Genomic DNA, 25,716 nt, shown 5'->3' on the forward strand with positions numbered 1-25,716 from the left:
TTCTTAGCTTATTCCAGCTTCTAGAGGCTGCCTGTATGCTTTGGCTTGTGGCCCCTTCCTCCATGGTCAGCAATGCAATATTTTCAAATCTCTCTCTCTCTCCCTCTCCTCTATGCCCCCCCCCATCTCCTCTGCTTGTCATCCTGTCTCCTCTGTCCCTGGCTATGCACCTTCCCTCTGATAAAGACCCTTGATTAAATTTGGCCAAACTGAATAGTGCAGGATAATCTCATCTCAAAATCCTGAATTTAATGACACCTGCAAAATTCATTTTGCCCTGTGAGGAACATTTCCACACGTTGTGATGACTACTATGTGGACATCTTTGGGAGAGGGGGCATTATTCACCACTCCAGCTTTGTTGTGGTTACTGTTTACATGATATATCTTTTGGGTTTGCTTTCGACCTTGAAATATAGAATCACACCATCTTATCTGTCTTTACAGATGAACCATTCCAGTGTCCATTGACCGTTCTTTCAATAACATGATTTTGGATTTTATTTTGTATTAATCCCGGGCTTCCCACTCTTCATGCCTTAATGATGTTAGGATAATAATCACTGCACATCAGTAATAAATACTTATTGAATGCTTGCTCTGTGCTAACCACTATGCTGACCTCTTTACACAAGTTGTTTCATTAATCCTTGCAACCAAACTGTGAGATATTATTATCTGTGTTAGGTGTAAATAAGGAGACTGAGGCTTGGAGAGGTTAAAGAACTTGCCAGTCTCATAGCCAGCAAGTGGGAGAGCCAGACTATGAACCCAAATAGTCTGATTCAGAAATCTCCTTTGTTGTTCATGTCTTAAAAATATCACACCTATTCCACTGAATTCAAGCAAAATCTCACTTAATAATTTAACACCCCCCAAAAAAATTGCACATATGGTATGATACCGTTTTCTATTTAGCTCTTCTTTTGTTTGTCAATGTGCATCAAAAGATATCTGGAATAATATTCCCCAAGTGTTGACCATGATTATTTCTGGGTGATAGAATTGGGGAAATTTTGTTTGTTTTCTTTTTTCTTTGTTATTGTTCTTTTTGTCTTCTATTAACGTTTTATGTTCCTTGAGTTTTTATGAAGAACATGTATTTTCTTGCCTTTGTCAATGGCTTTATTGAGCTGTAACTTGTATACCAGAAACTTCACTAATTTCAAGTGTATATTTCAATGCCTTTTAGTATATTGACAGAACTGTACAACCATCAAAACAATCTAATTTCAGAACATTTTCATCACCCTAAAAAGAAATCTTGAGCCCATTTCCAGCCACTCCCAACTTCCACCACCAACCCTAGGCAAACGCTAGTCTACTTTCTATCGCCACATAGTTCCTATTTGGGACCTTTTGTATAAATGAAATCATACAACACATGGTATTTTGTGTCTGACTTCTTTCACTAAACACAATGTTTCTGACATTCATCCATGTTGTAGCATATAGTGGTACTTTGGTCATTGTTATTGCAAATAATATTCCATTATATGGTAATGGCACACTATTTATTCATGCATCTGGTTTTTTTAAATTAATTTTTCATCTTTATTGGGGTATTATTGACAAATAAAATAGTACATATTTAAAGTGTACAGCATGATGATTTGACATATGTATACTTTGTGAGTGATTACCAAAATCCAAGTTAATTAACACATCCATCACCTAACATACATAGTTACCTTTTTAAAATAATGCATTCATCAGTTGATGGACAATGGGTAGTGTCTACTTTTTTGAGTATTGTAAATAACATTTCTCTGTGTGTATGTAAACAAGTCGTTGTGTGGATAACTATATTTTTAGTTATCTTGGATTGATACCTAGAAGTGAAATTGGTGGGTCACATGATAAGTCTATGTTTCACTTTCTAAGAAACTGCTAAAATGTTTTTTTTCAAAGTAGCTGCACCGTTTTACGTTTTCACCCAGCAATTTATGAAGGTTTCAATTTCCCTGCGTTCTCACCAATACTTACTGTTGTCCATCTTTTTTATTATAGTTATTCTTGTGGATGTGAAATGGTATTTCACTACGGTTTTGATTTGCATTTCCTAATGATTAATGCTATTAAGCATCTTCTCGTATGCTTTTATTGGGCATTTGTGTATTTTTTTCAACATGTATCATCTTTACAACAAACAAAACTATTTTTAAAAAAGATTTTGATACCTAGCATTGAACATGATTATCTAGATGACATCTGGTCAGCATAGAGTGTATTGAGAATAGTTACCTGTGATTTGTGCTCTGCATTTCTACTAATACAGGCAAAGCATTGGGCTAGTTACATTGTACCATAGCCTCCAACTAAGCCTGTGGTCAACTAAATACCCCAGATCCTGTTGTCATTGATTATTGTGTGTCTGGGTTTCTCCTGTTTTCTACTTGGGCAGTTGATTTTATTGAATGCTGGAGCTAACGTTTATCCCTGTTGAAGTTTATCATGTCAGTTCGCTCCCAATATTGTCACCTGTAAAAATACTCTTTTATTTTAAGTCTGTCATCTTACTTTACCTACCTGGCAACATCAGTTTTGATATTAAAAGATCCAAGAAGTGAGATTGTTTTAATCACTATGCTGTTTTGTCTTTTCGTACTTTTCCATAAGCAATACAATTACAGTGCATGCAATTTATTGTTTTAAAAAAGCACTTCAGAAATAAAATATAGAAGACCTACAAAACTCTGTTTTTGTTTTTCATAATTAACACAGGGATATACGTCTGATATATGAAAAGTTGTTAAAAGGAAGCAGTGCCAATAAGCTTTGCTTCATCACTTTTAATGAGGCTATGTTTTTTTTAAAAAAAGTGAGATTGATGAGAAAAGAAAGTATATACAATGTCATTGAAATGCCAACATTTCACACATAGGGTAACCTATCACATTTAGAGTCTTTCTAATTTCACTCTCAGTGGGATTTTTTTTTTTCTAGAAATGCTGGAAGTGATTTATTGTCACTTCATGCATTGGTTATTTTACCTATAATCCATTCACATCCCACCTCTTCCTTGAAAAGTCTTTTGGGTCTTCCCAAACCTCTCCGATCTTTTCCCTTCTCTGAAGTTCCTATGCAGAATTGAATTATTCATTCTCTTCAGTTCACAGCGTGTCCTCCTTGGTTTGGGCAGGGCCTCCCTTTGTTTTAACGTTCTCCCTTTCGCCCTCCACCCTTGTTCCCCACTTCCCTCCCTTCTCCAGCACCTATTCTGGTGTATGTAATGTGTTTCCTTCAGTCCAACTTGCATATGTTGTTTAGGTAAATGTGTATCCATAAAACAGTGTTTATATGTCTATGTTTTTAAATTACATAAATAATGTTATGCTATTGATGTTATTTTGTTTCTTACATTCATCATCCAACATTATGTTTTGGGGAGCTATCCATGTGCTCCCTGTAAGTCTAGTTTAATACTTCTGCGTGCTGCATACTGTTCTGGCAAATGGGCATATCAAGTGTCCTTTCTGCATAGTTCCGTACGGACCCTAAGGTTGCCTTCAAAACAATTCCGTGAACATCCATGTAAATGTACTGTATTTCCACTGTTCTCTATGCAGTTCAGAGAAACTGACCATAGAGAGAAATTTGCAGTTTCTCCTTATGGACAGTTTCTTTGACGTATGAACCCAGGAGGTAGATTGCTGAGTCATAGGATCCTACAGATATGACGTCAATAGGAATTGCCATTGTTCCCTGGAAGAGCTGCAGTAGTTTACCTTCCCACACCAGTAGAGCAAAGGTTTTATTTCAACTCATTCTCATCAGACTTTGTGGTTTCTGCCAATCCGGTGATGTGAAATACAGTCTCAACGGTGTTCCACTGGGCTCTTCTCTGATTGCTGGGCAAGTTCAACTTCCATCTCCTCCTGTAATTCTCTGCTGAGGATTTCTGTCTGTGAAATGCCTGTGCATGTCCATTGTCCTTTTTTCTACCGTTTGTTCCTGGCTTTTCTCCTTTCTTTCTTTCTTTCTTTCTTCCTTTCTTTCTTTCTTTCTTTCTTGCTTGCTTGCTTGCTTTATTTTTGTTGATTGCTGACTTGCATTAATTCCTGTACATTCTGGCTGTTAATACCTTACGGTGTTAGGTATTGCAAACACCTTCTGGACTGTCACCGGTACCTTTGCCCATGATGTCCTTCACTGCACCCAAATATTTCATGCTTGATTGTTGTCAAATTCATCAATTTCTCTCTGGACATCTTGAGCTTATGAGGTCTGATTGAACAATTTCTCTGCCATCCAAGGGCAAACAGCTATTCCTGAATATTTTCTTCTATTAGCTTTACAGTTTTACTTTCACGTTGTGAAATTAATGCAATTTGAGGTGTGTTTTTTAATGCATTGAGCTAGGGGATTCAACTTTATTTTTCTCCATATAGTAAGCCCGTTCTCTCCAAAAATTTTTAAATAGTCTACGCTTTTACTGCACACTCGTTGAGATGTTTTTATCATACACTGACTTCTCATAGACGCATAGTTTTATCTTGGTACTTTTCATTCTTTCCACTGATCTGTTTGCTTGATCAGTGCTATGAACTTTAGTGACTATGTCTTTCTCAAATGTCTCAGTTTCAGGTAGAATGGTTCCGTCCCTTTGTTCTTCTTTTTCAAAGTTGCTTATTTACTCAAGAGACTTTATTCTTCTATACAAAGTCAGTTTATCACAATCCTAGAAATTCCTGCTGTAATTTTTACTGAACTCGTAATGAAATATAAAGCAATCCGGGGACCACTGACACAATCGTGAATGAAATTGCCCCAGTCATTTATTTAGGCCTTTTCTATTTTCCCCTTTAGTAGAGTAATAATGCCTTTTTTTTTTCTCAGTAAAGGTCTTGTACATTTTAATTGGCATAATATTAGATACGTTTGTTGCTTTAGTAAATTACATCATGTGTATATGTAATTTTATAAATCAACACTACATTCTCTATTTGTACTCCTGTGGCCTCATCAAAGCTGTATTTGAGGAGAGGGAACCAACACCTGAAGGGCTCACCTTCTTGTCTGTAACCAAATTTAATAGCTATACATTCAGGTACACACTCAGGGTCTTTAACCTAATGCTTCACTGGGGACTAGTAGCCCCGATGAGATTGTCGTCTTCGTTAAGATGATTACCTGCCTGATCCAGTTCACACTCCTTTCAGAAAGACCTAGCTGTGTTCTGTACGCACGTGGACAGGAGGAGATGGCACTGACTGAAGGCACGTAGTGGAATTGGTACCGGGAGCCTTTGTCCTCCTCTATCTGTGACTTTGAACCTGTCCCTAATCCCTCTGAGTCTCATCTTCCGCATTTCTAACAGTGGACGCATGACGTTGTCACCTACATTCAGAGGAAACAGAGGTATCTTGGCGTGTGAAAACGATACCTGCTATTTGAATCTAAAGGCAAGAAATACTGACCTCAAAATCAGCTGTAGTCAAAAGGAGAGCACCGGCAAGAAAGAACTGTGATTAATCACCATGATTAAACGTGATCACCAAACGTACTCCAGCCCAAAACATCAAAGACAATTTATAATCATGTCCCCAGATACCCAAGGGTTTTCGTTAGAGTTTTTTTGAAGTTGTGGCTGAAAGGAGAGGCTCCCAGCCCCTGAAGACCACCACTGGCCAGGGACGTCCTAAAGCAGAGACATTTACTCTGAGAATCTGACCTTTTTGGTAGAAAGCTGCTGTGGGTGATGAGATACACTCTGCAAAGAGATAATTTGAGAAGAACCCCAAATAATGCCGAGCGCTATCTGTGTGCAAAGAAAAGTATACTTGCAACAAATTGCTTTGTCATTGTTCATCTTTTCCACTAAGCTAGAAACTCCATAGGAACAGGGACCTGGTCTGTCTTGTTTATGTGCCTTGGTTGGTGCTATGCACAGATTGGACACTTGATAAATGAATGAAGGGAGCCCAGGTCTCCCAGAAATGGAATCACAGTTCCTTGTTTCCTCATCTCACACGTGTGTATCAGCCGACCTTGGCAACCGGAAGTGGAATGAACTGGATGGAACGTGCCGTAAAGTGCTTTGATGGTGAGAACACCGCTCAGTTAAGTGGCATCTCAACGAGCACTTTGAATTGATTGATCTTCCTGTAATTCTAGCAATAAGAAGAATAAACACATGTTGGTCCTGACCTGATTTAACCCTTGGTTCTAGTGAATCCGCACATTCCTGAGTTTATCTTTCTGATAATTAGTAATCTGAGATATAGAGCCCGCAATGGTCTTGAATGGATGAGTAATGCAACAAGTTACAAAGTTCTTAAAAGAAGGTTTGAGGATATCTCCTCCTTACTCTCTTGGGCTTCTCTGGCCTCTGTTCATGTGTGGGTAGGGCTTGGGTGGGGGATTTGGATAAAGTAATAATCAGTTGTTCTGTTTTTCCTTTGCTCCTACCCCTCTCGCTTTGTTTTTTTAAGGGAGAGAATGAAGAGGATACGACTGCTAAGAAGGCAGACTTCTAATGAGATCATAATTCTTTTTTTTTTTTAAAAACGATAACTCTAAAACTATAAGGCCAACAAGTAGGAGATGTTAAAGATAAAAAAAAATTACCACTCAGGAGTCAATGGAAATGTAGTTATAGGCAATTATTGCATGTTCTCTGTGTCCCTTGTAAACAAATTGACCTTTAAAAATAAAATTGCTCTTGATTGTTTTTTAAATCTCATTTTCTGTGCTTCTGAGCTTGTTTCCAACTGTTACCTGTATCTCCAAATGTATCACGATAAGTAATAGTAACCAAAATTTCTTGGATTCTTAGCTCTGCCTTATGTTTTTAAAATATTCATGTTGTATATCTTACCATGAATAAACAAATCATGGTAATGCCATAAAAATGGAATATTTTGCAACCACTAAATAGTATTTTTAAGGATATTTTGAGACATGGTTATATTCATCATATAATCTTATGTAAAAACAGGATTCAAAGCCACATATAAAGAATGTTCTTCGTTTGTGTTTCGTTATGTTCAAAATAACTACTGTAGGATTATGAGTGTGATTATGGGTGAGTTTTCTTTTACTCCTTATATTGTGTAATTATTTCTCTACAATTTCCAAGTTCTCTTCAATGAATGTCACTCTAATAATCAGAAAAAAAATTTATAAAAATTCTGACATCTTTTCGATAGAATTTCATTTGTCTTTAACGTATATCTTTTGAGGTAGGTAGGGAATAGACACTTTTTTTTTGTAAACTGGATATACTGAGGCACAGGAAATGTCCTGCCTCAAATCACATAATTGATAACAAAGAACTGGAATCTGAAAGAGAAACCGTCCTGTTGGATTTGTCCGTGGCCTCAGTTCCATCAACCTGGTGAGAAAGGCACAGGCGGAGCCTCTTGATGGCTGGTTCTCAGAAGTCACCTTCCTGTTTGCACTAACTGTACCTGGAGGAGACCCCAAGAGTGAACCAGGGCTCCCCTTCCCTGCGTCAGCTCTCTCTACAGCCTTTTGCCAAGACCAGGGAAGAATCCCAAACTGGACCTCTGGATTAGCACAATTCCCAAATAACTGGGTCTATCTCGTTCAAATCATTTCAGATGAAACGCTATTGTCTGCAAAGGGCCACGTCCCATGTTTCTAAACTACTGGAATCCTCACGTCAGGATGGCTTGAATGTTCTCTCCTTGACCATTGAAGGAGAGAACAAGGACTTAAGAACAAAGACTGTGTCTGTTCTTTTCCAAAGACTCCCAGCCAAATCCCCACATGGACCTATCACACTGGTCATGGACTCTTTCTAAATACTCATTAACTCACTCACCATCAGCCTAGAACATTGTACCTTGAGGGCATTAGTTCAGATTCTGACTGGGCGGACCGTGTATGCAGTCTTACTACCACGTGAGATGATGCTTTCATCACTGTGGGCTCTCTAAATTTCCATTTGGAGAGTCAGTATATCTTGTGATTTACTTTGTAGTGGCTCTTTTAATTTTTGGGAAGTGCCGAATGACAACTATTTCTTTCTTTTGGTCATGGCTCTTGATAAACAACAAAAAAACAATGATTACCTGTGCTTGCCTATAGAGATTTGGTGGCCTGGATATATATATATATTTTTTTTTTTTTTTTTTAATCTCCTTTGATAATTCTAACGCTCAACCAGAGCTACTATTTCAAACTTTGAATATTTGCCTTTATGACGTAGTTAGTGTCTATGCTTTATTTGATACCAAGTCTTTGGTCAAGAATGCTATATCCTATTATAACACAGATCCCATGGGCAAGATCAGATTTAGGCTTTTCCATGCAGTTTTCAGAAATGTACTGCAGTGACAGTCAAGTATTGTTGGGTATTTTATATTTGTCCATTATCTCCAATGCCCTCAGAAGAAGCACTTGAAAGAGACCTGTTTCTTAAATTGATAGCTCAAGTTAGAAGGCATGACTTCTTTGCAATATTGTGTCTTCTCATGCATGAACAATTTTTATTCCTGCATTTACTTAGGTCTTATACCAGCCAGGATCCAGTAAAGAGATGGAAACCAGACCAGTCATTTGAACAGGAAAAATTTAATATAAAACATTTGTGAACTAGTACAACTTGTAAAAAGGTGGATAACCATTCAAAAGGGTAGAAGATGACCCTCGGGGTACAGAAGGAACAGGGTACTGCTACCCCTGGGGCAGAGTGATAGTGGACAAGTGAAGATACTTAGACACATAAAAGGGCCCCTCCCCCTACTGCCAAGGCTGAGATTCAGACCTCTTTGGGAAAAGGTGTGGCTGTCATAGAAACAAGCAGTCCACCAGTGATGGAGAAACAGGAGGATGTGGGTCTCAGCTGGATGGCAGGAGTGGCTTGCCACTGGTACAGGAGGGCATGGACTAACCAGCTCGTCGCAGGACTTGTGTTGTAGTGGACAGAGGTGATGATAAGGGGTATCACTTACTTCTTCCCAACTTGGAGAGGAAATTTTCAGTATTTCAGTTTTCTCGATGATTTTAGAGGTTGGGGCAACACCCAGGGGAAATTGCAGTGTAATTCTCTTACAATAACCCCAACCTCTTATTATCAGTGGAATGTGATTTATGGAAAGAAGGACAGCCTTTAAAAAGAAAATACTGGGGCTCCTAGGTCCCTCCAGACTTCCTGCGACTAGATCTAGAGTCATACTAACCCCATCACTCTGTTCCAAAGCGTGCACATTAAACACGGACCCAGGTGTTTGAAGACCGAGCCTTGTCTGATTAGAATTTTCCGAGGAGCCAGGAGGAAGGGCTGTTCTCTAGATGGATGTTGTGACAGCAGAGAGAAAAAACAAGAGTGGGTGAAGGACCAGGGAGATTTGAGACACTGTCCATTGGGCAAGAAAGCGGAAAGGAAAGAGAGAGTAATGCTTCAGAGACTATCAGCTATCAGGGATTCTAGACCAATATCGAAGGAGCCCTATTAGACAGAAACTTGTTTTGAAGAAGAAATTGGTGAGTGAACTTAACTGCTTCATGACAAGATGCCATGGGTGAAATAATCTATGGCACCTTTTCAAGTTTAGGAAGTGCCCCTTCATTGGATTAAGAAAAGAGATCTGAGGCTGAGGGGGCATGAGGGAACCTGCTGGGAGACGGAACAGTCTACTTGAGGCTACTTTGGCTCCCTGGAACTCCCCACCCCACCTCCATTACCTGCTCAAGCCTGACCCCAGCTCCACACCTAGGCCCTGGCCCCCTAGCTCCTGCCCTGCATAGTCTCTTCAGAATTCTCCTTCTCCACCGACTGGCAGAGGGAGGGGACATGTCTGAGGATGTTGGAGCCAAGATGGTTATGGGGCAGAACTGACCACTGTCCCCCAGTAGGCTGAGGAGACCCCAGACAGGTGTGATAGGGCCCAGGGGACTGTCATTAGAGAAAGAAGTTTCTTAGGAAAGAAACAGAGGGGGCTTCTGCTGAGCCTAGCCTGCAAGAGATGATAATGTAATGTTATATCCTTGACACCATTTTGAGAAAAGGAAGAGGCTTCCTTGAATTCTTTCAAATTCAAAACAGTAGTGTGAGTTTGTATTTGTGTGTGTGTGTGTGTGTGTGTGTGTGTGTGTTCAGCTACAACTCCCTTGAGAAAAGTGTGAAAAGAGGTTGAGCACAACTTTTAAGATGAATCTATATGAGTACCCAGGGCATGATGGAAAATTCTATTTTAAAAGGGCTGGTCTTTTAATTTACATGGTTTGGATAACCCTCATGTTTTTGTTTGGAAGCAAAACAATTCTGTTCTTAGCATTGATTCTTTTCTAGTGGTTCTAAAGCTAAGGGAACAGCACGATGCCAAGAGAAGGGACTGGAGATCTGCTTCAGCATTAAGTGGGGGCTCTGTGACGCACACATCCCCTCTCAGCCTCAGCTCTCCTCTGTAAAAGACGAGGTCAGACCAGGCAATTTCTGGTGTAGAATTCTCATTCCATAGGCCCAGTGTTCTTTGTGAGACCCAACTGCCTGTGAGTTAAGATTTCTATCCACAGCTTAGCTCCCCTCCCAACTCAAGAATCAAATGTTGCCTGAGCAAGGCTCTAATTGCACACAGTTCTGTTGTAGACATTTCAGAGGCGTGGGAAGTGGACTCAAAGGCAACTACGAGGATTGCTCAAGGCCACCCAAGTTCCCAGCAGTTCTGTTCCTTCCTACATCTTGTCCTTGCCAACCCTTGCCCTTGGCACCACACCAGCTCTGCCTGTGCATGTACATGGAAGATGCACTTAGCCCAGACAGCCCTGGCTGGGAGGTGCATACATAGCTCCTGGTTCCTTTTCTCTTGGTACAAGGGGCCTCTGAGATTGGGGAACAAAACTGCAACTTAATGGCAACTCTCCCGTTGAAGAACAGGCGTGCCTGGCAACTGAGAAAGCTGCAGAGATGGGTAGAGCGTGGCATCCAAGCCACAGACAGACGCTTGCCATTCCTTGCAGGCTGCTCACCCCTCTCCATGACTCAAGGATCTGGAAACACTCAGCCTCCTGAATCTTGCAGGAGAGCAAGGTGATTTCACTCACACATATTTCTATGACATGGATGTCCAAACAGGAAGCCAGAGGGAACTGGCTTTTCCGTTTTCATTTTTTTTTCTTTTTTTAACAGGTGGCTAGGAATGGACAAGTGCAACTTCACTGCTATAATTCTTAAGGTCTACAGGCTAAGAAATCTACCATGCTTTGCGCTAACCTGCTATAAAACGGCTTTCGCTATTTAGAAATGAAGGTCTCTACACTGCGCCTGGACCGTGAGCCTGTACTTAGGAGTCAATGCAGGACCTTAGCTGATGCTGCTATACCTGCCAGGAGCTGCTGATGTGAGCCAGGTGGCCTGTTTCAAGCAGAATTCAATTACCCAGATGGCAGCTGTTTCTTAATTCAAAACTTTAACATCGTCTTTTTTTTCCCCCCTTTATTATGAAAAACGAGAGGGGGAATAGAATACACTGAGTCTGAGAGCTCCTGGTTTATGAGATTAGAGGCATGAGAAGGAAATGGATCTCTGGTCTCTGGGCTAAAGCACGGTGCCTGGCTGGCGTGGCTGCTTATTCCAGGGATAGGAGTTATGGTCCCCAACAAGATCTGTTCTTCGGAAGCCGTAAGGACTGTCTGTCACTAATTAGCCATTGCATTAGCAGATGGTATCTTTCTTTTTGGTTTTGATTTTTTTGAAGCAAAAAGAAAAAAATAAGAAAAGGTTTTAAATTACATTTGGAGACAATGCTCTTTCCCCTCCCCGTGACCCCCCCCGCCCCCCCAGGACGTTGTGCTAAATCAGCCTGAGAATGGATATTCAGGCTTCTCATTCTGAAGGTGAAAAATCTGTTGGCTGCGCTGGGCTGGCGCTGCAGTGTTTTCAGTGGGCTTGCTTCTGTGGTGCTCCCCTGTGGCTTGGTGATAACCAGACCCGTTCAGACAGGCAGAGTCCTGACCGACCCCTACCCAGCCCGTTCCTGCACTCTGGTTACTGTTCTCCCTGGCTGTGCACCAGGAGACAGACAGGCCCGCTGATGGAAAAAGGAGGTTGGTGGGGGGAGAGGAAAGCCAGCATAAAGTAGACTCTGTTCTTGCTCCCTTCTCCTTGAGACAAATTTTCGTGGATGTCTTCATCCTTCCTGAGGCCTCCTTCCTCCCAGGCTGAGTAGGAATTTAAAATCAAGACAAGTCCACGCACTTTTTGAACAGTGACTTGTGACAAGCAGTGTTTGAGTTCTTCACGTGTCTCATGCCGATGGAGCCTCGTAGCAGCCTGGTGATAAAATAGATTTCAACATTCCTTGTGAGCAAGGAAAATGTTGTTGCTTGAAGGAGGTATTTGATTGGAGTTCTGTTATTTGATCCACTGTGTTGGGTCTACCACCTCGGCCATCACTGCCACCTCCTACCACCACCACCACCACCACCACCACCACCACCACCACCATCTCCCCACCACCTACCTCAACAGCCATGACTACTGCCAGACACTAACTGTCAAGTTGACAGGGATTTGTCAAAAAACAAACGAGAGAGAGAGAGCTGATATTTTCACACAGGGACATCTTTTACTTAAACTATCTGTTCAACTGAAGGCACATCATTCATTCATTTGGCCTCTTATTCTGTTTTCTTTATCCTCCATAGCATCTTTCTTTGTGGATTTGGGAGTCAGGTGGCTTAACTTCTCTTTAGTCCATGGAGTTGCTTCGAGAACTGGTCTCCGAGAGAGGTGGACGCCAACAGTCCTTGGTCTATTTGAAATTCAGCTTAGTCAAAAATATTAGGAAAACCAGAGACAGTGCCTGCACCTTCCCACCAAACCACACTGTCTTCTGCGGGGTCAGGTTGTGGTGATGCTAACATGGCAAAATTATGTCCGTAGCCCCATTTTTCATCATACCCAGCAATTTTAAAGCCTCTGTTTGGGGTCAGTAGTGGAGAATTGGGGTTATGCTGGGGCTTCAGACATGCACGTGTGGGCACAAAAACGGGAAGAAAATGAAATTAGTGTCATCTCAAAGATCTATGGGAAGACATAGATGTCTTGAGAATCTGAATTCAATAATACAATCGGAAGATCTTTGATGAACGGCTGATTGTGAAGGCTTAAACTAGCACTGCCAGAGAAATCTTTCCAAAGCCAGATCTGGTCATGCCACCTTCCTGCTTCAAACCCTGCCATGTCTCCCTGTGGCCTATGGGATAAAGTCCAAGCCCTTAGAAGGGCATCCAAGTCCTCCAGAATCTGGACCCTGTTCACGTTTCCCGGCTGACCTCCTGCTGTGCGCTCTCTCACAACCTAAGAATTTTCAACTGCTGGCCAGCCCTCCAGCAGGCTCAGTTTATTTAGGTCCTGGAGGTTTTCCCCATGCTGTTGCTTTTGCTTCCAATCGCACCCCTAACGCACACACATGCACACACATCCCTCCACTTAATGAACGACTATCCATCTTTCAAGAGCCAACCAGAGCAGGCTTCCAGCCTTTCAGGAAGAGCCAACCATATCTTCCTTCAGGCCCCCATGATATGCTCCATAGAGACAGCACCTCTCGCTGTGTTACTAGTATTTCTTTGCATGTCTCTCTTTTATGCCAGATAGTGAACTATTTGAAGGTTGGGAGTGTGTCTTGGTCATCTTTATATGCCAGCACCAAGCATGGTCCTAGGCTCAGAGTAGGTTCCCATAATGGCTATCCCAGGTTTTTTGTATGAACTACCTCTGACTTCTGTGAAATGGTGTAGAGGTAGGGGTTGGAGAGGGTTCTTTATGAGAGGGGAAGAAAGCCAGGCAGCCTTTCTGAGGGGCTTCTCTCTAAGGGTCCACGAGTAGAAGTCACCCATCAACCAAAATGGCAGCCTCCTGAGTAAAACCTAAGCTGTTCAACATGAATTGCGCTGGTTACTATTTTTGTGCCTGACCTAGTTTTGGGTTACTCCCTACTGCTGTTACAAAAACTCCCAGACTTTTGTAAATGAACCAAACCACTGCTTTATACTTTCGTGTTCTCTCCTTTTAATATGGCCTTTCCCTCTTGAAACCCAGTTTTGGTGCAAAGGCATCTGTGGAAGAGTACTGTTCTCCGTAGGACCAGCGTTCACAGAACTTGCTCAGTTGTTTTCCCCTGGAAGATTTGAAGTTCAAGAATAGCACATCTATCCACCCCAATGGTAGCACTCATTTCCTTAGTTAGTGCTCACGGCCGTGTATATTCATTCCCCTGGGAACAAGAAGGGTTAGATGACACTTTTCTGCTGTCACCTCCTCTGCATCAGGCTTGCCCATGCTGGGTTGTGCCTGAAGCCACGTCTCTACTATCTGGATGCAGATGAGACTCTGGCAATAGAATATTTTTTGGTCCAAATTGCTTTTCTGTTGCCATTTGATTTTTGTTTGTGATGCCCCAGTGACTGTTGATAGGTCGAAAACCAAGGGTGAGTTCGTACATGCCAGGATATTGCAACACTTAATAGTGTTTTGAACTGCCGTAAGGGGCATCAAAGAAGGGTATGAGGGGAGAGTGAGAGAAGATGGAATCCTGCCTGTTAATTTCAGGATCTGATGTAAAACACCTGAGAACCAACTAAAGGGTCCTCTAACACTGTTTTATTTACAAAGGCTGCCATTCATAAGAGCCAATTATTTCAGTGGCAGTTGTGTTAAAGGGAAGCCGAGGAAAACACTGAGGACTTGACTCTGTGAGGTTGGTAACAGACCCCAGGCCAGGTACCATGTGAAGGCTGACTTTTCCAGATTTCGGGAAGCAAAACTTGAGGGCTTCAAAATCATTAGCAGAAAAGAGGATGTGATATGTAGGTAACGTGTTATAGAAATGTACACTTGAAACCTATGTAATTTTACTAACCCTCATAAATTCAATTTTTAAAAAAGTTAAAAAGTATGCTTAGAAGAGTATTAAAGAGCTTTAAAAGAGAATGCAGAGATGAGTAGAAAATGGAGTCTGGAGGAAAAGTTACAGGGTCAGAATTATTTAGCTGACAGATTTTTGACCATCAGTGGGGTGTTTAGAACTACGCTTTTAAAACAGGAGCTAATACGTCTGCTGCTGGACAAGAAGAAATAGATTTGCAGTGGTGGGATGTATACTGGCGAGGAGGAACTTTGGGGTGGTAAGAAGGGTTGGCTTTAACGCAGGGAGAGTGGCAGCTAAGTAGCTTTCTGGGGTGCCTAGGAAATAGAAAAAGATAAAGATGTGTACATCAGATTGTTTCCATGCTAGATCTGTTCTTCCAGATCCCTAGCTCCTCGATCTCCCCAATGTTTGCTTCCAATGGAAAATGCTTACTTGGTGTAGGCTCCAACCCATATTTGTAAGCCCTTAATTGCAATGGTGTGTTTGTTCAATGCAGCAAGTACTTACTCAAAGTGCTGGCACTTGGGCTCAAAATACTGACTTGCATCATATTTTTCATACATCTGCTGATTCTTTTCACAATGACTGGGCCAACCTTCCAAGCGTCAAACCCTCCTCAACACTTGGCAGCCTTGGGGTCTGTAAATGTTGAGTCTCTAGGCCAATCCCTTTCATTGTTTTCCAAGCCAGGCGCTTACAAAGAGCTGAAAGGAGGCAGATAGAATAGGGAGGCAGAACTCGCCCCACCCTCTCTTCTGGAAGTACCGTCTGCTCTGGGAGTTTGAAAAGATACACAAAGGTTCTGCCATTCTCCTGGGACTGTCCAGTGCCCAGTACTCTCTGGCCTTCAGTTTCTTCATTGTAAAAAGAGGGGCGTGTTTGATCTCAAAGGTTCCAATCAGAAGCCCCTCCCAAGAGGAAAAAGGAAGTCTTTCCCAGGAAAAGGACATTTCCCCCCCTTGGTTGCCTATGTTCCAAGGTACCTCACCTGCACCTTGGTCCTGGCCATGCTGTCCTTGTGTCTTTAATTCCATAGGCGTGTCCAGGGCTCCGTATTACAACAGGGTAGGGTTTCTTCCCATCACTCTTTCCCATAAAAAGTTGGCAACTCCTGCTTGTTTACCACCTTTTCCCCCTTTACCTCCTAAAATTAGTCCTCAAATCCTGACGATAATCTTTACCCCTAAACCCACCCTTGAAGACTGCCCGGTGCCTAGACCACAGCACTTGGTGTGGGGGGGATCACGTTTAGAGAAAGCGTTGACTTTAGAGGAACAATCGCCAGGCCCTTTCTGATATTCTAAAACGTTTTTGTGGAATAGCTTTCTTTCCATAGGACTGACATGGAAAATGGCATTACAAATTTTGAAAATGGAATGGGATTTGCCTCTGGAGGTGGGATCAGGTGGGCCAGAACCGGAGGCTGGGGGGTGGGGTATGCGCCCCATAAACTGATAAGAAGTGGAAATAGGAAGAAACGGTTCTAGCTGAGGTCTTCTTGGTTATGAAAAAAGGGGAGGCATGTGGAAACACTGTATTTGTGAGGACAGCAGCGTTGAGAGCAATGGCTGTTCTCCCACCCAAACTTCCTTGGTGCTACGTTCTGAGACCAAGCTTTCGAAGTGGGAAGATGTATTTTGTAATTTTGAGGACAAACTCCCCGAATCACTAACTCGGTGGTCTTGTGAGAAGAAAGTCCCCCAGCCTCCCATTTCCCACTCTGGAAAAATGCAGCTAAAGCCCTTTACCATCCAAACTTATGAGAATCCAACAGGATTTTTATATGAAAAAGTGCTATGGGGAGGCAAAAGCAACATGCAGATTTTAGTTAACATTTTTTTTAGCTTTTCTCCTCTCTGGAATACAGCTAGAATTTGGAGGTCCTCCTGGAAGGACCTTCAGCTGCCAAACAAACAGCTCTAGCGACAAAGGGAAATGCCTTGATCTATCAGGGTTATCCTGTTGAAGGAAAAATGATAATTTTACTGTGGAGAACAAGGAGATCAGTTGGCAGGAGACATCCACATTGTTCAGAGTTTTGCTTTCTGCATTTGGTTGTTGTTCTTGCTGCACTTTTTCCATTCAGAACAGGGCCCAAGGGATGATGAATCTTAAACAAGAGATCTCGTAAAAAGCACAAGTCTCCTACAGGCCAGCAGTCATGGGGCCTGTAAAGAAAGCGTTTTCTAGACCCTTGGAGATGGAGCCCTGATAACATTCTGCAAATGCCTTCTGTTGAATTAGCAGTGTTGGGGACTCTGGATTTGGGGCTCTCTCCCCTGCAGTCATAAATTTGAGTTCCAGTTACAATTTCTGCTCTTCCTGGCATGGAATGATTTAACGAACCCTGAGGATCCAGGGTCACTGGAGGAGGGTCCAGCCCTTAACGACACATTCTTGGGCAAGAGAAGAAACAGTTTCTTCTAAGAAAGAATAAGAATTACCCTAACATTAGCATTCCTTCCCTGCCTCCCTCCCTCCTTCCCTTTCCTCCCTATTTCTTTCAAGCTTCGCATCTTTTATTTGTTCATGTTAAATGAATACTTAGAGTTGATAGGGCCAGCTTTTACTTGCTTAGGAAGTTACTATTTTCCTTGTTTCTTGTAGTATTTAACAGAGAGGTGAAATGACTTTCTCTGGAGAATACTGACTTCCTGAAAGCATTGTTAATAATACTACTACCTTGTTTTCTAAATGGAGACTTCCAGCCACTGCAGCCTCTGCTAAGAAGCAGAAGCCATAATGCGAGGCAAGTCCCGTAAGGCAGCCAGGCCAGGGCTCTCTGGGAGTGGGAGTGGGGGGTCCTGGGCTCATCCTCACACTAGGGCCCAGGGTCCCTCAGAGCACCCAAGGCGGCCACTGGAAGAGCACTGCTGTGCCAGTAGGCGGCATAGGGAGGCACCAGACATGTCGTCAAACATCTTCCCCTCCAGTCGGCCCCTTTCGCTAACGATACGCATTCCTTAAGGTTTCAGGTGTTTCTCCTCTAAAAAGCGAACCACCAAACTGGACAAGCAGGTTTCATTCACACAGTTGCCTGAATGAATTCATTGGACGTCCTTTGCATTGTCATTTGGGGAGGACGCTTGGGGCCTCCGGCAAGACCAGCCCAGACCCATTCCTCCCGGGGCGGAGAGGGAAGTGGATAACGGGGATCCCAGACCAAAGGAGGCATTCGGGAGGGCACCGAGAGGCTGGTGGGCTCGGGGCCAGGACAACGCAGGGAAGCGGAGTCCCCCAGGCGGGCGCTGGCTGCAGTCACACCTGAACCCCCACCCCCACCTCGGCGCGTCCCTCCATCCCAGAGGAGCTTCCTGATGCAGTGGAAAGGCCCCTCCGCAAGAGGTTTCTGTCCCGGTTCCCTGGAGATTCGGGGAGCCCAGTTCCGACAACGTACCCGCAACCACTGCGGACCCTCGGTGCCGTACAAAGCAGGCCGGTCACGCAGGGCGGCGCGAGGGAGGGGCACGGGAGCTCCATGGCCGCCGAGGCGGCGCTGCCCAGCCAGCCCGCGCGCCCCGCAGTGGCTCGGCCGCGGCCTCCCGAGACGTGGGCACGCGCGCCGGGGGGCCGGCGCCCTCCTGCCGGGAGTCGGGACTAGCCGCAGCCGGCGCGGCCCGGGTCTGGGGGGTGGGGCCTGCAGAGGGGGCGGGGCCCGGCCGGCGGCGGGTGTCAGGTTGCTCCGGTAACGGTGACGTGAGGGGGCGTGGGCGGGGCCAGGACGCAGGTTGCATATTTTAGGAAGTGAGGAGGAGGCGCGGGCTGGAGCTGCGGCGGGGTCTGGGGCGCAGAGGAGCGGCGGGAGGAGGCGGACACGTGGCAGCAGCAGCGGTAGCAGCCCGGCGGCGGCGGCGGCAGCGGCGGCATCGGCCCGACCGCCGGCCGTCCACCCTCCCTCCCTCCCGCCCCGCGGCAGCCCTACCTCCCTTCTCGTCGCTCCGCTGGCCGCGAGCTGCTCTCTGCTTTTCTCGCTGATTCTCCAGCGGCGGGACCCCGCGCCGCGCACTAACCACCGCCACCATGGGGAAAGGGGTGAGTGTCGGGAGAGCTGGGGCCGGGGGCGCGGGGAGCCCCGGAGGCCGGGGAGGAAGTCAGGCGGGCGACCGCAGCCAGCAGGAGGCGGCGGAGGAGGAAGCGCCGCGCCAGGGGCTGGCACAGCGGCCAGGCTTAAAAGACGACGCACTTGGGAAATGGAGGGAGCGCAGCAATGGGGGACGGCGGGCGGGGGGAGGGAGCGCTGGGGAGACGGCGGGCGGACCCGGGAGAGGGGCTGCGGGCCCCCCATTCCGAGCGCGCCGTGGCCCGGGGCTCCCGGAGCCGGCGCGGGGAGCCACGGGGCTGGGAGGAGGGCGAACGGGCGCCGGGCCGCCCCAGGAAGGAGCCGGCCGCCGGCGGCATCCCCGAGCCCGCTTCCCTCCCTCCACCCGCCCTCACCTCCCATCTCTCGCCTTCCTCTTTCCCTCCGCCCTCCGTGCCCGGAGGCCAGGCGCGCTCCTCCCCTTCCCCTGGGGCGCGCAGCCGGGCTCCTCCCGGCTGCGGTTCCCGCCGCGGCCCGGGGCGACGGTAGGGGCTTCCGACGCGGGGGCGGCCATGGGGTACGAGGCTCCTTCTCCTGGAGGCGCTGGAGCTTAGCCAGCTGCCCGCAGAGACGGCCGCCCTCCCCCAAAGGAAAAAACTGGCTTCCCCGGACTGTGGAGCCGGTCGTGCGGGCTGGTGCCAGCAAGGGTGTGCCTTCACCCGCCTTAAGATGGCCTTTAAGGTATACTTCCGAGACCTTTACTGGGACACTTTCCACAAACACAGGATGCGCCCGGGGCAACTGGAGTGGGGAGGGGTATGTAGACGTTTTTGGAGATGGACAGGCTGGCCGACGAAGGCCTCTGGGTACAATAAACACGAAAAAAGACTGGAGGCTGGGGACAAGTAGGCGGTGGTAGCACTGTGGAGCCGCGGGAGAGCGGTTCCCCAGGTATCCAGGGGGATCCGAGACAGGAAAGGAGGGCGCGTCTGGTTCCTACCTTTCTGTAACTGTGATAACCGGGACCCCGACGGGGCCAAAGAGTCTAGTTGAGGAAAGTTTATACAAAATCACCCCAAAAGCATCAATTCATGGCGTAAGATGACTAGGTCGTGAGAATACTGGTAGGAGAGAATCCACTCCCTGAGCTCGAGGGCTTGCGCTGTGCCTGCACTTAGTAGGCCTTTGACTGTTGTAGGGCTCTGCCCTGTGCAGTGAATGCTGGGGGAAAAGGGAGGGTGCATCCTGGCTTCTAAATGGGTTTTGAAGGAGGCAATTGAAAGGCTTGGAGGACCCGATAGGGAGAAGTGGGAAATGCACAACTTGTATCTTTTCAAAGCACAAAATGTGGAGGGCTGGCGCAGGTCAAGTAGCTGAAGGCCCAGAGCTGAGTGCCAGCCTGTTACTCCCCACGATGGAAACTGGGTTTGTGGCCTGTGTTTGTACCACACCATCAAACCTTAGATCATGCCTCTAAACAAGCTCTTTAAAGCTCATTCCTTTATCTCTGCCCCCCTCAAATAAAAAAAAGTTTATTTCTTGAGCTGGACAGTACTGATTTGGGCGGGTGTAGAACTCACAGATACCTTCCCGAGGCCTAGGAAGGTGAAGTGACTTGCTCAAGGTCAAATGGTTGGTTAATGACACACCAGATGTCCCTGATTCCTGAACAGCCTGTGGCCTCCCCTGCCTGAACACTCACTCACTGCTTAACATTGCCTTATATGTAGAACGCTAAAGTCATTCTTCAGATGACATGGGGGTATATCTGATAAAGAATTAATGGCCCAGAGAGATGTTTGAGTAAGTTATGTCTCTTTCTGTGTCTCTTTCATAACCACACATCCGTGTGTCTCTTTCATAACCACACACATGCATATACATACCTTGTTGTGGAGGTGCAAGTAAGATGTTTCATGAATCCCAGTAAAATGTCTAGAGGCTTAGCAAACACAAAATTGAATTGTAGCTGGTTAACACAGGATGATATGCCCCTTATATGCTGGGTTGTAATTAGTGTCTTGGATACTCTAATAATTTGAACGTGAAGGGTGAGTATGTGTGTGTGTATTGGTGATGATTCTCCTGGGATAAAGTTACCCTTTTTGTCCCCAGTGACTTACTGTGACAGTCCAAATGTTCAGAAGGCTATTTTATACTGAAATGTTGGGATTTTTCCACATGAGGATTAAAATGTGGGTGGAGTGATGACTAAAGCCCAGCTGATAATTGGTTAACCAGGAAGCCTGTGCTGGCAGCTAATTTTTAAGGTCATTGTTAATTTCTTCCCCTCTTCCTACTTTCGGATCGCCTAGATTTTGATGATATTTCAGGTGATTTTATTTCTCCTTAAAAATCTAGTTCCTGAGCTTTTGGTAGGAAAATGAAAGAACAGCTGAATCATTCCTGGATGAAATAGGATTTTTGTCCCCTTTTTTTCATATTGGGTGTTTTTGCCAGTGACTTGGCTTAAATCCCCAGCTAGGCCTGCCACTCACAACTATTTAGCTCAACAAAGGTACACAGAAACTCTCTTCTCGTTTACAAAAGATGTGGGGGGGGGGGGGCAGGGATGTCACCAGGTCCCTCGCTGCAGTTCTCCATTGTTTGAATATTAACTTTGTTACCTAGAAAATAAATCCTAGCTTATGGGTCCTGGTTTAAAGAGGAGCAGGGAAAAGGGTTCAGGTGAAGGCTGGACAAGACATACACATGTCAGCAGAAATCCTGGTTGTATGGTGACATTATCAGCTGCCCTTTTGGAGCTCAACTTGAAAGTGTGACTAAATCTTCTCTGGCTGCTATAAAGTTAGTACTTTAGACGGAAAACATTGTAAGGCAGAGTGCTCGGTGTGGAAAGGTGCCCAGGCCTGGCCGCCAGCAAGTGCAGCGGTTTACAAGAGGAACTCGGGGCAGAGAAGAGGGTTGGTTTGCATCACGCCCTTTGCCTGTGAAGTGTTGGTGTGCCTGTTCTTGCTGTACCCTGTCCTGAGGGTGTATCCTCTTTTGGTAACTTAACTCTTTGTTAGTTTGTAGTGTTCTCTGCCAGTAAGTTTGTAACACGCCAGTGACTCACCTTTGGGTGGGAGGGGAGGAAAGGGGGAGGTCTGCATTTATAAATCTGAGAATCTGAGAGTAGGCTCAACTTGACAACCCAAAAAAGGCGGGGGGTGGGGGTGGGGGGAGGTAAAAATCCAGTAAAATGTTTATCCAGGTGAGGACTAAAACTTAAAATATACAGACCTCTGGAAATGTTATTCCTAAATTGCATTTAAAAACAAAAAGAATTCAACATCATAAAACACAATAGACTTGTACGCATTCATGCTCCATCCCAGAACCCTTCTAAATCATTGTCTTCTGATTATTTTAGCAACAGATTAACAGCTCTGTGTGAGTTTTCTGTTCAAATCAGGCCATGTTCTTTTCAATAAATCCAAACTTAAGAGTGAGAAAGAGGCTTTAATGAAATATTTGAAGGATTTTGTATGGAAAAGTAAAATTCATTTCTTCATTTAAAAACAACAAGGTTAAAAAGATGATAATGGCCCGTGGGTCGAGGACTCACCCTGAGTGAGGACCAGGTGACCCCATCTCTCTTCTGTTTAGTGAGTGCGGCTATTATTGGGCCTTACAAAGTAGTGGGCACTGAGAGATCCCATCTTTCTAGACTAGGTTTTCATCAGCTCTTCTTCGGCCCTTTCAAAACTAGAGAGCAGGTTTTCTTTCACCTGAAAAACACAGTCAGGGTTGAAAATCATGGGAAACACTATTAATTACTCACCAAAAGAAATGCAAGTGGAAATGTCAGCTGACGTTGCTCACCTATTCACAAGTGTCTTAGTTTTCATCTACTTTCACTTTTCAAGTACAGGACTTCACAGCATTTTGAAAGTCTCTGGGAAAGACGTACAGAAGAGCCTGGGCTTCTCAGCCCTCTGTGATGGGCAGGAGTGTGAACATTTGCACTGTGGTGCCTTCATCTAGCTGGCCAGGGCGCTCTGCCAGCCAACGGGCCAGAAGAAGAAACACGAGTGTCCGATCAGATGGGCTTACAGTAATCAGAGTGGCTGTGTTTGGACAGCAAAACACTGGCAGACTGTGTCCCCATCCCTGCCAGAGCTGTCCAGTTCTGGGTTATGCTGAAAATACACGGTCAGTAAGTGCTACTGGGAAGGAAAGGGGCTTTTTGAAATCCAGCGTTTTTCCAAGAGCTCTTCTTCCTTTCTGTATTTTTGGAAAAGGAGACTTGTAACCAAGTCAGGTTTGAACTTTGCTCACGTTGCCTTGAATTGAGCCTATGAGAGGGAAAGTGTGTTCCTTGGCTGGAGTCAGAGAGAGACTGTTCTTTGCATATGACTCACCTCATTAGTTGTGCTGAAATCTGTTGTCAGGAATCCACAAGAAGTTCCTCACATTTATTTGACTGATGTTGGGAATAGCGAGTTCTGGGAGTGAGACGACAGCCCCCTCTTCCCCCCACCCGCACCCCACAATTTTTCTCTGCTTTCATTTGGATCCTGAGCCAAGGGAATTTTGGCCAATAGACCTCATTCCTTATTTCCTTTGTGACTTGACAAATGAATTTTAGCTGAACATTAATTATCTCTGTATCTGGTTTTATTCAAACCCCGTTTAGTAACAACTATTAGATAGTTTCTGTTGGTGATCAGGAAAGTTGATTCTTGGCGCTTTGTGTTTGGGACCTGTGTTAATTTGGGGACGTGGTAATCACAGAGTGCAAGGTTTTGGATCCGATTGGTGCGTCTCTCCAGTCTGTCCCCACGGGAAGGGCAGGGCCCTCAAGCACTTTGGGGATTGTCATGTGTTTTGTCTTTTATCCTCCACCCAAGGCGAGGCTTCCCTGGTGCCCTGTTTGTTTTATTGTTTCAACGCTTGTTTCCCTGGGGCTGTGCTGCCTTTATCTTCAGCTGGCTTCTGATTCACTTCCTACCCTCGGCTGCAGGGTACCAACTGAGGAGCGATCAGGACTTACTAGGAACGGATTCAGTCCCCTTTCAACACTTGTGTCAGTTATTTAATCCATTGCCTCTCAAACTGACATCTTTTGAGTCCCGAGAGCCAAAGAGTGGTCCGAGAGCCAAAGAGTGGTCCGGCAAAGTGAAGAAAGGGGTGAGGAGGGCAGCAGATGGAGGGAACAGGTAGGAAGTTTTAACTCTTCATAGCCCAGGTGCCTAACGTACAGGTAGCGTACCCATTTTAAAAAGGGGGTGTGTTTTATTTTTAATGAACTGGAAAAACAAAGCACGTGTTTAAAAAGGAAGTAAATCTAAAATCTATTTAGAGTCTTTAGAAAGCTTAGAATTTTTTTTTTTTTTTAAATAATCGTGGATGTTTACTCACTATTGCAGGTAGAGTGGGCTGGCAGGCTGGTTAAAAATTTAGGTGCTGGCAGGTTAGGGAGGAAGGTTAAGCCTCTTTGATTTGGGGGCTGAGGGAGCCCTCTGGCTGGAGCTGGAGCCACAGCTGTTTTCTCTGCGTCCCCCTGGTTTGAAGGTGCTGAGCTGGGCTCACAGAGGGACCCGCTGCTTTGTCCTTGCTACATGACATCCCCCAGCATGCTGCACGTTTAGGTGAGTGAGAGGAGGACGGTGATGGCATGGGGGTCCCTCGGGTCATCTCTGCAGAGAAAAGCTGTGCTTTCGCTGCTGCTCGAGCACAGAGCAGCTGCAGTAGGACAGGGCGTATTCTCGCTTAGCCGCGGCCTTCTCCTGTCCCTCAGGTCCCTGGCTAGAAGATTCCTTGTATGAAAACTAAACTACTCAGTCATTTAGGAGCAATGGGAGGTTTAATGAATTGAGTTTGATGATCATTTCTTGTATATTCTTTAAGTTTTGATGAGATGAAATTTTTTAAAACTACCCAAAATGAGGTTGGTTTTTGGTTTTGTTTTTTTTTAAGGTTTAAAAGGAGTTTTCACAGTGAGGAATGGCGGTAATTCAGATGTTAATTTAAACCAAGTTACAGTAATAACCTTTGTGTAGCACTTTATAGAGTACCTTTACATAGATGATTGCATTTCATTCTGATTTAATATGTGATCCCAGGAAGATTGGAAAGCCCCACTTTTTACATCAAGGAAAGATGTGGCCCCGGGTACTTCTAGGCAACCATCCCCCAACATCCCTGCTAAGGCAGATTTTGCCAAATTGGGTTCAGAGGTGCCATTTCGACGACCCTCTTGGCCAGTGTTGAAATGGGCTACATTGGGGCGGTTACTTTTACCTGCCTGCTGGCCCCTCTTGCTAGTCCAGAGTTTCTGTTTGTGGGTTTGCGAAGCAGTGCAGTTTCTTAGGTGTTTCGTTTTCAGAGTCGGTGTCAGCCCCTTGATTCATCTGCCTGTCAGTTGCCTTCTCGAGATCCTTTAGTACTAACACCTAGTGTCAATTCCATTTTAGGGACGAGGAAGCCACGCCTGGCTGTTCAGGGTCCTGCAGCTGGCATAGGCACTTGGGGCTGACTTAGAAGCACCATCTACAGGGTGTGGACAGCTCAGCTTCCGTGGACCCTTTAGACTTCCTTAGCTGGAATTTGGGAAGTCTGAAGAACTCTGAACTCCCTGCTGGCCCCAGGGCTGATAAGGTGGGGACAGTGGCCAGAACTCCCATAAGGCACAATAGAGAAATGCCCTGAAGCCTGGCTGGTGTGGAGGCTGGTGGTTGAGATGGGTCTGAAGGCCTGGCTGGCAGCTTCAGCTCATGCAGACCTCAAGGGACATACCCTTTGGGATGGGTGCTTCTGTCCAAATCCTCATTGCACGTCTCTGTGCTTTTTTACATTGGGAGACTTTAATTTTTTTGCACCTGTCCTATCTGTCCCCCACTCTACCGCCTT

At 45.2% G+C, this 25,716-nt stretch overlaps 1 protein-coding gene across 2 annotated transcripts in view; it reads left to right on the plus strand.

Annotated features, from left to right (window-relative positions):
- The first annotated feature begins 18,607 nt into the window (after positions 1-18,607).
- The window catches only part of ATP1A1 (ATPase Na+/K+ transporting subunit alpha 1), a 29,453-nt gene continuing 22,344 nt past the window's right edge, over positions 18,608-25,716 (plus strand). Inside the window, exon 1 of one of the 2 annotated variants that reach the window (XM_074319019.2) lies at positions 18,608-18,875. In XM_074319019.2, the coding sequence (XP_074175120.1) occupies positions 18,864-18,875 (12 nt within the window). In that variant the 5' untranslated portion in view covers positions 18,608-18,863. Of the gene's footprint in view, positions 18,876-19,140; positions 19,603-25,716 lie in introns of those variants that run through there. The other variant, XM_074319020.2, reaches the window with a different exon arrangement.

Source organism: Rhinolophus sinicus, chromosome 7, assembly GCF_057876585.1.
Source record: "Rhinolophus sinicus isolate RSI-liver-muscle chromosome 7, RSI-T2T, whole genome shotgun sequence".
Taxonomy (NCBI): Eukaryota; Metazoa; Chordata; class Mammalia; order Chiroptera; family Rhinolophidae; genus Rhinolophus; species Rhinolophus sinicus.